At 38.4% G+C, this 10,858-nt stretch overlaps 1 protein-coding gene across 8 annotated transcripts in view; it reads right to left on the bottom strand.

Annotated features, from left to right (window-relative positions):
• Positions 1-10,858, bottom strand: part of Uggt2 (UDP-glucose glycoprotein glucosyltransferase 2) — a 259,231-nt gene that overhangs the window by 19,860 nt on the left and 228,513 nt on the right. The window contains exon 38 of one of the 8 annotated variants that reach the window (XM_029558885.1): positions 7,794-8,339. The exons of the other annotated variants lie outside the window; for them this stretch is intronic. Within the exon in view, the coding sequence (XP_029414745.1) occupies positions 8,331-8,339 (9 nt within the window). The 3' untranslated portion in view covers positions 7,794-8,330. Of the gene's footprint in view, positions 1-7,793; positions 8,340-10,858 lie in introns of those variants that run through there. 8 annotated transcript variants of the gene reach the window in all.

The raw sequence follows: 10,858 nt of genomic DNA, 5'->3' as shown, positions 1-10,858 counted from the left end.
GAATAGCTTATTAGTTCTTAATTGACAAAAAAATCTGTACTTATTTGTAGTGTAAAATGTAATGTTTTGATCTATGTATATGCTGAGAGATAATTAAATCAAGGTAATTAATATAGTCATCATCTCACATGTTATCTTTTTGTGAGAACATTTAAAATTTCTTCTCTTACCAGATTCAATTGCATAATATGTTACTGTTATCTAGTCACATGCTGGACAATTGGATCTGTGGAATTTATTCATGTAGAAGCTTTGCACCCTATAGCCAACATCTCTCCATGCCTCTCAGCATCCTACCTCCACTGCTGATAACAGATATTCTTCTTTCTACATCTGAGTTTCAACTTTTTTAGATTGTACATACAAATGAGATAACACTGTTTATTTTTCTGGATCTGGCCTGAAAACATATCCTCTATTTTTAACCATATATATGATACAAATCAAGTATATGGCACATATTTTTTCTCCCTTCATTCCTTAATGGACATTTGGCCTGGTGGATATCTATGCTGACTTTGACTGTTGTAAATAACTCTGCAAGAACACAGGAGTTCAGCTCTCTCTACAACATGCTGATTTCATTTCCCTTGGACATACACCTAAAAGTGCACTTGCTGGAAAACAGTGATTCTATGTTTTTAGGGTTGTTTTATTCTTAATTATATACATAACAGGGGTAGAGTATGTGTTCATGGAGGCCAGAAAAGGGCATTGGATACCCAGGAACTGCAGTTACAGGCAATTGTGAGCTGCTGGACATGACTGTTGGGAACCAAACTTGGGTCCTCTACAAGAAAAGCAAGCATTCTTAACCTTTGAGCCATCTCTCTAGCCCTTTTTTTTAAAATTTTAAGGAATCTTCATAGTGTTTTCCATGATGAATGGACTAACTTACGTTCTTACCAACAGAGCACAAGGTTCCCTTTGTGCCTCTTCCTCACCAGCATCTATCTTTAGTTTTTTGTTTGCTTCGATTTGATTTGTGCCTTAGGTTTTTTGGTGGTGGCGGGTTTTGGTTTGGTTGTCGTTGTTGTTGATTTAGACAGGGTCTCCCTGTAGCTCCAGTTGCCTGGAACTGGTCAGGCTAGCCTTGATCTTACAGAGATTCACCTGCCTTAAAGTCATGTGCCACCAAATCTGGCCTTCTGGTTTTTTTTTGGTTTTGTCCTTTTGAGACAGGGTCTTCCTGTAGCCCCAGCTGTCCTGAAACTCACTATGTAGACCAGGTTGGCCTTGAACTCACAGAGATCTGCCTGCCCCTGCCTCCGGAGTGCTGGGATTAAAGGTGTGTGCCACCACACCCGGCTTTTGTCTTTTTTTATAATAGCCATTCTAACAAACAGGAGGTGATACTCATCATAACTTTGAATGACATTCCTCCGATGATTAGTGGTGTTGGGGGTTTTTATATACCTGTTGTTACTCATGTTTCTTCCTTAGAAATATATCTATTCCAGTCTCTACTAATAGGATGATTTATTTTTCTTGCCATTGGGTTTTGAGTTCCTCATATATTTTAGTTATAAACTCCTTATCTAATGCGTGGTTTGTAAATATTTTTCCTGTACTATACACTGTTTCTTCAGTCCACTGATTGCTTCCTCGTCTATCTAGAAGGTTTGGGTATAATCCCATTTGTCTTTGTTCTTATTTTGTGCCCCTTTGGAGTCCTATCCAAAAACTTATGTGAAGAACACCACCAAGAAAATTGTCCCTGTTTTCATCTCGTGTGTTTACCATTTCAGATTTTACCTTTACCTCTGATTCATTTTGAGTGAATTTGTGTATTATTGTCAAATAAGGGCCACTTACACTCTCATGCGCATGGATTTCCAGCTTTCCCAACATCGTTTCTTAGACTAGCCTTCTTCCATTGTATATTCTTCATATTTTTGTAAAAGAACAATTGACCATAAATGCCTGGGTTTATTTCTGGGTTCTGTATTCTATTTCAATTACCATATTAATAATAGATTTTGAGAACAGGATCCCTAATGCTTCCAGACTTATTATTTTTGGTTCTTCTGGGACTTTAATGGTAGAGTTTTTTATATTTCTATGAAAAATATCTTTGGAATTCTGAGAGGTATTGGACTAATACTGTAGATGATTTTGGATAATATGGATATTTTAACAATATTTATTCTAACCCATGAACATATTTTCCTATTTATTTGTACCTTTCTGATTTCTTTAATCATTTTTTTTATTTTTAATACTTTATTATTTTATTTTATATGTATGAGCATATTGCCACATGTATGTAAGTGCACCTGTGTCATGCAATGCCCGCAGAGGTCAGAAAAGGGCATCTATCAGATACCCTGAACCTGGAGTTATAGATGGTTGTTAGCCACCATTGGATGCTGGGACTTGAACCTGGGTCCTCTGCAAAAGCAACCAGTGCTCTTAACTGCTGAGCCATCTCTCCAATCCCTCATCAATCTTTTATAATTTTAGTATACAGATCTTTTTGTTATGTGGCCTAATATATCCTTAAATATTTTTTTCTGATGCTATTATACATGAGATTGTTTTTTTGATTTCTTTACTGAATAGTCTGTTGTTCATATATAGCAATGTTCCTGGTTCTTATATGTTGATTTTGTGTCCTGCAATTTTACTAATTTCATGTATTAGTTATAATACCTTTAGATGGGGATATTTGGAGTTTTCTGTAAATGAGATCATGTTGTCTGCAACAGGAACACCTTCCCTTCTTCCTTTTCTTCTTGTCTATTTGCTCTGGCTAGGATTTCCAGTAGAAGTCATAAGAATGGGCATTTGTATTGTTTCTAATGTTAAAAGGGAAGTTTGCAACTTTCATCATTCAATATGATGTGATTTGTAGGCTTGTCACATGTGACCTCATTGTGTCAAAGCACACTGCTTCCATAGCTGATACAATATGTTAAGAAACTTTTAATCACAAAGATATTAAACGTCTGCATCTACAAAGGGGAAAAAAAAAAAAGAACAGAGCAGGTCCATCTGCTTTACATAGTGGAAAAAAGGGAGAGGATCCTCTGTTCTCCTGGTTTCAACTCCATAGTTACTGACAGTAAGACCTGTACTTATCACATAACTTTGTGGGGTAATGGGTATGTCTTAGTTTCTTCATCTTGCAAAAGAAACAAAAATAACATTATTTCTAAGGTTCATCAATATATTATCAGCTTAAACTATTTGATCCTATCACAGTTTCTTGGAAAATTCAAATACAGTTTAAAAAGTAAATACAGAGGAGAGAGTTGATAAGGTCCCTGTATCTGAAGGCACAGGAAACAGGATTTACTTATGTGAGCTGTGAGAAAAGTGGCAGCCAAGAGAACCCCAGTACCTACGGCTTAAGCAATGTGAAGAATGAAGTTTCCATTTGCTGAGACAGAAAAGACACATGAGCCTTATCAAGTCCTCAAAGCTTCCCATTTGCTGTCTATAAAGCACTGATACCAAAAGTAGCAGAAAGCTGTTTTCCTGTGACAGTCTCTCAACCTACTTTTCAGTGTTTGCCCTGGGAAAGAGACTAGTCATGAGCCTGTTGTCCTTGTTCTTCCCTCACCAAATATTTTCAGTTAATTTCATTGTGGATTTTTTTTCTCTATATAATGATGTATTTTTATTTTTCTTTTGTCTTTCTCAGGTCATATTATTATTATTATTTTTAAATATTTTATTTATTATTTTTACTTTATGTGTGTGAGTGTATTGCCTGAATGTAGGTGAGTGCACCCTTGTCGTGAAATGCTGTGGAGGTCAGAAGAGGGCGTTGGATTTCCCGGGTCCTCTGCAAGAGCAGTCAGTGCTCTTAACCACTGAGCCATCTCTATTATTTTTATCAGAATCTTTAAATGTACACAATGACAACTAATGAAAAGTGAAAGGCTTCAAAATAAAAAAGAATGAAACTCAGCAAAAATAGTTAACTGGCTGGGCGTGGTGGTGCACGCCTTTAATCCCAGCACTTGGGAGGCAGAGGCAGGCGGATCTCTGAGTTCAAAGCCAGGCTGGTCTACATAGTGAGTTCCAGGACAGCTGGGGCTATAGGGAGACCCTGTCTCAAAAAGACCAAAAAAAAAAAAAAAAAAAAAAGTAGCTAACTGTAGAAATGTGCAAAAAACAGTACCATGACACTTTCATTGGCATTACAAATCAGAAGAAGAAATATGTCTGGAAGTAAATTTGAACAGAAATGCCCAACAATGTAATTAGGAATATAAAATATCTCATAAGTGGTCAGATGCTAATCCAATTAATCATGACTTTTTAGGTTTTAAATATGCCATAGGTCATTTACTGGGATTTAATTATATAGTAATTTTCTGCTGAAAGTAAACATTTTTATTTTATTTTTGAAAATTTCACACATGAATATTGCATTTGCCTTATTTCTACCCCTTCCAACTCTCTCATACCTCCTCACTTCCTCCTCACTCCCTCCTTCCTTGATTTCTTACCTTCTTCTTTATTATTGTTACACATATATACATGCAGTTATAAATATACATATATGGATATATAATGCACTGAGTCCATTTAGTGGTGCTCTTGTATACCTGTGTTTAGGGCTGCCCACTTGAGATTAGATTATCTTGTAGGGAGTTAGTCCCTGGAGAAATACTTTTAAAATAAATGGGAAACCGAATTTTCTACACAGAAAGTAACTTGACAGGCAATGTTTTATGTAATATGAACATTATAGAAGTGTTTTTCTTTTTAATTGTATTAAAACTGTTAAAATATCACCACAGTCTCTTTAGTGTACTGTATGTGCTACACTGTGTATATATGTCTTTGTCTTGGCTCTAGTTTTTATCAGTGGTTCTGAACTGGATAAACTTACCCCTCAGGGAACTCTGGCAAGCTCTGGAGATGTCACTTGTCAGGCCCAGGGGAAATGGAGTGCTAATGACATCTTGTGGGTAATGATGAGAGATGCTGTACAATATTCCATAATGGAAGAACATCCTTCATTGGGTTATCTATCTACAAATTCCAGAGTGGAGAAACCTTGACTAAACCAGAAATGACTTCCATTAACATCTTAATACAATGACTCATGTCCCTTTGGGGACATTTCATTGGGAAGTTAATGCATCCTCTTAACTTTTCTCTGAGAAATCTGGTTAAGAATAGTATGCTCCTTCATTTTCAAGTGTTTCCAAAGGAGAGCTAGTTTGGTTAAACATCAAATTTTATGCCATCCTTCCTTTCTCTGTGTGATGGATGCTATTGCTAGGAGAAAGAAACTTTTTCATCTAAAAATGAAAGCTTCTCTTCTTTGTGGATAGTACACATGACCAACTTCTACCAAGAAGCTAGGACTTAAGGATTGAGGATTTTTTTTCTCCAACTCCTGTTAATCTTTCCTGTAGATCAGACTACCTAATAGAGAAATGATAGAAACTATGTATATAATTTAAGTTTGTAGCAGTCATTTTTACAAAAGGGGTGGGTGAAATAAATTATGACACTTTAACATAATATGTCCAAAATGTTACTAGCTGACATGTAACTAGAGCAATTTTATTGTATTGAGTCTTCAAAATCTAGTGTGCATTTTATTTCTTACTGTACATAGAACTTAGAGCAGCAACATTTTAAGTGCTCCAAAACCATTTAGTGAGTGGCTGCTGTAGCAGAGGGAGTAACTCCAGATGGAGAGATGGTGACAAGATGTGTGGAGATACAGGTGAGAAGACAATGGTCCTATATCATGGTACATAGGGAAACTACTCACTGAGGGGGATGCTAATTTAAGTCTGAAATGTAGGTAACTAAGAGTCACCAGAAATTGAAGTGGCTCATATTAATAAGTATTACAGGCTGCATGTATGTTTGATGGCAAAATGTGTTTCTTAGAGGCAACAAGCAGATGGATCCTGTTTATTAATCCAATCTACTAGTCTGTCTTTTGATTGGAGGATTTTCACCACTGATAGTTATTATTGAAAGGTGTGTATTGATTCCTGTTATTTTCTTGATTTTTGTAGTGTTTGGTTATTTTCCTGTTCTTCATTCACTTTACTGTTCTAGAATGGCTTGTTTGTTTCTATAGCCTCATGGATGTTATTTTCTTTCTCTTCAGTCTGAACAATTCCTTCAAGTATCTCGGTAGAGCTAGTTTCATGGTTATGAATTCCTTTAGTCTGTTTTTATCGTGCAAACTTACTCTTTTTCCTTCAGTATGACTGTTTTGCTGGATGTAGTAGTTTGGCTCAGCAGCTGTGGTTTCTCAGAGTCTGAAATATATTCTAAGCCCTCATGGCTTTTAAAGTCTCTGTTGAGAAACCAGCTGTTATTCTGACGGAACTGCTGCCATATGTGACTTGGTGTTCCTTCTTGCAGCTTTCAACATGCTTTCTTTGGTCTGTATAGGGTTTTAACTATAATACAATGTGGAGAATTTCTTTGGTCTTATCTATTTGTTGTTCTAAAGAGCCTCCTGAGCCTTGATAGGCATCTCTTTTCTTAGATAATTTACTAGTTTATAAAATATTTTCTATGCCTTTAGCATGGAATGCTTCTCCTTCTATGCTCATGACTCACAGATGTGGTCTTTTCAAAGTGTTTCTAGGTCTTGTCTGCTCCATACTTTCTTATGAATTCCTCTTTGCATGGTCTGAAAGTTCTAATTCATTTAATTTGCATGCAAGCCCCGTTATTCTTTCCTCCTATTTATTTTATTGATGAGGCTTTCCTTGATTTTTTTGACAAAGTCTCACAATGTACCCCTGGCTGGCCTCAAACTCACAGAGCTATGCTTGACTCTGCCTCCCTAGTGCTGGGTTTGAAAGCGTGGGCTACTATGCCTGGCTTCCATGATGTTTTAAAATGTGAAGTATTTCAATTGTTTTTCAGTCTTCCTATTTCTACTGAATTCTACTTTTAAACCTTACATTGACTTCCCTATTTCACTCAGATGTTTGTATTCTCTCCAAATTCATTCAAGAGTTTATCAGTGTCCTTTTTTATTTCTTTGAATGAATCTATATCATTCTTTGAATTCTTTGCCTTGGATTTAATTCTCATTGGTGGACATTACTGTGGGATTAGTAATTTTCCCCATGTTTCTGGTGTTTTTATGTTGGGACTTGTACATCTGGGGAATCATTGTTTTTGTTTTCTTTCTTTTTTAAAAATATTTTATTTTTATGTGTATGTGTATTTCCTGCATGTATGTAAGTGCACCTGTGTCATGCAATGCCCACGAGCTCAGAAGAGGCCATTGGATCCCCTGGAACTGGAGTTACGGACAGTTGTTAGCTGCCATGTGGGTGCTGAGATTCGAACCTGGGTCTTCTGCAAGAACAGCCAGTGTTCTTAACTGCTGAGCCATCTCTCCAGTCCCTGTTTTTGTTTTCTTAAACCACACATACTTTTACAGTAGAAGTGTTTGGAATGTTCAAGATGGACTGAGTTGTAGTTTGGTTGAGGTGTTGTTTTTCTCTTCTAGACTATACCTATCTCGGGATAGAGTATCAGCCCAGGTATTCTGGACACCAGACTCAATTCCTAGTATTGTACTGAGAATAAAATACTATCTGCAAAAGAACCACTAGTAAAGGGTAGGCACATAATAATAATAATAACAGTAACAATCAAAATATCTTTATCTCTTCAACTCCAATTATTTTAGGAAATTAAGTTATGCTAATAGTACTTTGTGCACAAAGATATTGGTTATTGTATGAGTGAAAAGGAAAAAAAGCTGAGTAAGAAATAATGATAGTGATAGTATTTCCCAATACTAATTTCCATTCTAAAGGCATAGAAAAAGAGAAAAAAATAGGGGGAAAGTAAATATCCGTGGGGAACAACAGGACAGGACAGGGTGGGGGTGGGAAGAGATGAGGCAGCTCAGAGTTCAAAAAGAGAATGAAGTAAAGAAATACAATCAAGTGACTTAAACTAACCCCAGGTCTCAGGAGGCTAAGGCACAGAGAACCCTTTCTACCACTCACCCTGACAACCTGACCCAAGAAAGAAAAACCTAGACCAGCTATGTCCTTTGGGGGAAATCTATCCTAAAGAAAATGAAAATGAAGATAAAACTGTAAAAAAGAAAGGAAAGAAAGGGAAAAAAGAGAAAGAACAAGAAGAAAACAGGACAATATTGGCCTGTTAAATCAACACCGGACATTAAGTAAAGGAGGAATGTAAGTAAAGTAGACAGCAGGATGGTAGTCCGAATGCCGTTTTCTTGCTTGCTTGCTGGCTGGCTGGCTCCCGTCTTGACTCATTGTAGTCTATCCCAGGCTCTCAGCTGCCAATCAAACTCCTGAGGTGTTCTTTGGGAGGTCAGGTCACAGATGCTGGTCCTGTCTTCACAGATCCTGTTAATGATGGCCCCATACTTGAATGTTCCCTCCCTGTTTCAGTTACTTTTTCTGTTGTGATAAAATAGTTGGCATAAGCAAGCAACTTAAGGAGTTGAGGTGTTTTTTTAATTTATTTTTTGTCTTTTTGAGACAGGATCTACCTGTAGCCACAGCTGGCTGGGAACTCACTATGTAGACCAGCCTGGCCTTGATCTTTAAGTTTCACCTGCCTTTGCTTCCTGAGTGCTGGAATTAAATTCTTGTGCCACTATGTCTGGGTTTTGGCTCACAGTTTGAGGGTACTGTCCATCGTGGTGGAGAAATCCTTGTAGCAGGAGCTGGGGGCAGGTGGTCACATTGCATTCACAGGCAGAAAGCAGAGGATGATGATTGCTGATGCTCAGCTAGCTTTCTGCTTCTCAAGAAGTCCAAGATCCAAGCGCAGGGAATGGTGCCAGCTATTTTTAGGTTGGGTCTTCCCACCTTAATTAACCTAGTTAGGCATGTCTAGAAGTTTGTCTCCTCTGTGATTCTAGATTCTGTCAAGTTAATAGTCAGTTTTAACCATCAACCGTTCCATGTAAGTCACACTACATGGAACCTCTGTGTTCCCTTGTAGGCTGGCTCCAATCAGGGTTCTGCCATGCTGAATATTGAATAGCTTTGATGCAAACTCCCTTCAATCTATAGGTATTCATTCTGCTGGCCAGGTTTCAGCTATGATCATGTGACCCTTGCTGTATATTTACTGTGTGTACTTCAAATAGGGTCTGCTCTGGCTATGACACCAACTCAATATTTTTTTAATGGTATTTCATGGCTGTTTTGGTCTAGTGCTGAGATAAGGTTTGCCTCTGCTTCTCTCCACTCTGTTGGGGCCACATGCAATTACTATCTGCCTAGCTCCTCTTTTTCTGTTATTTAAACTGTCTGTTACTGAAAGTACAATGCAGATTTGCTGAGGCTCTCTGTCTTAAGTTGTGGCTCTGCTCCAGCTCTCTGCTATTGGTACTCCCTCTTACTGGGAGAGGAGAACTTCTTTAAACGGTGTTAATGCCTCAAGAGACTCTAGACTTTCTTGTTTTGGTGTGTAAAGTTCTCTACTTTATTCTGCTATTGACACTAGGTATTTTTGGAAATCACCTACCTTTTCTGATAACTGCTACTTATCCTTCCCAAATTTATTCTCTGGAGAGTCTCTGGAGATTTTTTCTTTTACACTGTGTGTGTGTGATGTGTATATTTGTGTACCATGTACCATGGGGCATGTGTGGAGGTCAGAGGAACAACTTGTTATAGTCAGTTCTCCCCTTTAGCCATGTGGATCCCAGGGAATCTAACTTGTATCATCAGGCCTGGCAGCAGGTGCCTTTACCCTGTAAATCACCTCCCTAGCCATCTGCTATGTTTTTCTCTTGCTTTTCCCTTAACAGTGCATTTTCATATGTATCCCATACATTCTACGACTGAAAACTGCATCGAAACACGTTGGCATGGGGCTGCAAAGTTGGCTCAGCTGTTAAGAGCACTGACTGCTCTTGCAGAGGACCCACGTTCGATTCCCAGCACCAATATGGTGGATATGAACCATACTTAACTCCAGTTCCAAGAGAATCCAAAGCCTTCTTCTGACCTCCGTGGCATTGCACAACACAGGTGCACTCACATACATGCAGGCAATACACTCATATACATAAAATAAAAATATAAAATATTTTAAAAACAATATTTATAACTCCACATATCTCGGTAACTGTCTTAAAATTTATTGTTCTGCGTTATTGTGTCCAAAATTTCATGAACACTAACATTTTGATAGTTTATCCTTCAGTGACTAGCCTGGAAATAATTATTCTGAGCTTAAATTAGTATACTAAAATAATCTGGTTGATCTCCCTCTGCTTCCCTGGGCTGCACAACCCGACAGCCTCTTTCCTGGACACCGGGGCTGAACTCTCAGCCTGGAACCACCACTGCTTCCTGATCACTTGCATCCACACGAACCCAGTTCCTTCTCTTGATCCCCAGGAGCTCTCTGGGCCTGGTCCCACCCTCACCTCCCTCTGCTTCCCTGGGCCTGTACAACCCTCCACCGGCTCTCTTGATCCCCAGGAGCCCTTGCGGCCTCTTCCCACCTCCATCTCCCTTTGCATCTCTGGGTGGCACAGCCATCAGCTGCCTGAGACCAGCGTCTTTCCTGGGCCCTGCTCCCAGGGCAGTCCAACCTCAGATTTCACGAGGACAACATTTTTCCTGAAGGGATCCAGACCTTGAGAAAGCCTGAGAGCATCTGATCCTAATCTGACTGGGGCCTTTGTGAGAACTCCTGAAGACAAAAGCAATCTGGCCACTCCAATATAAAATCAAAAGAGAGAACTAGAAGCTTAGATGAATCAGCTTTTCATACTCAAAAAGTAAACCACAAAGGCACATAAAGTTACAAAAAGAAGCAGACATAAACTTGAAGGCTTCAGTCTCACATAAGAATCAGAAACTACAAAAGAAATACACACGTCAAAATCACAGAGAACACA

The sequence above is a fragment of the Nannospalax galili genome, unplaced genomic scaffold (assembly GCF_000622305.1).
Source record: "Nannospalax galili isolate Female #2095 unplaced genomic scaffold, S.galili_v1.0 scaffold528, whole genome shotgun sequence".
Lineage (NCBI taxonomy): Eukaryota > Metazoa > Chordata > Mammalia > Rodentia > Spalacidae > Nannospalax > Nannospalax galili.
This window is presented reverse-complemented; position numbering and strand designations above follow the sequence as displayed.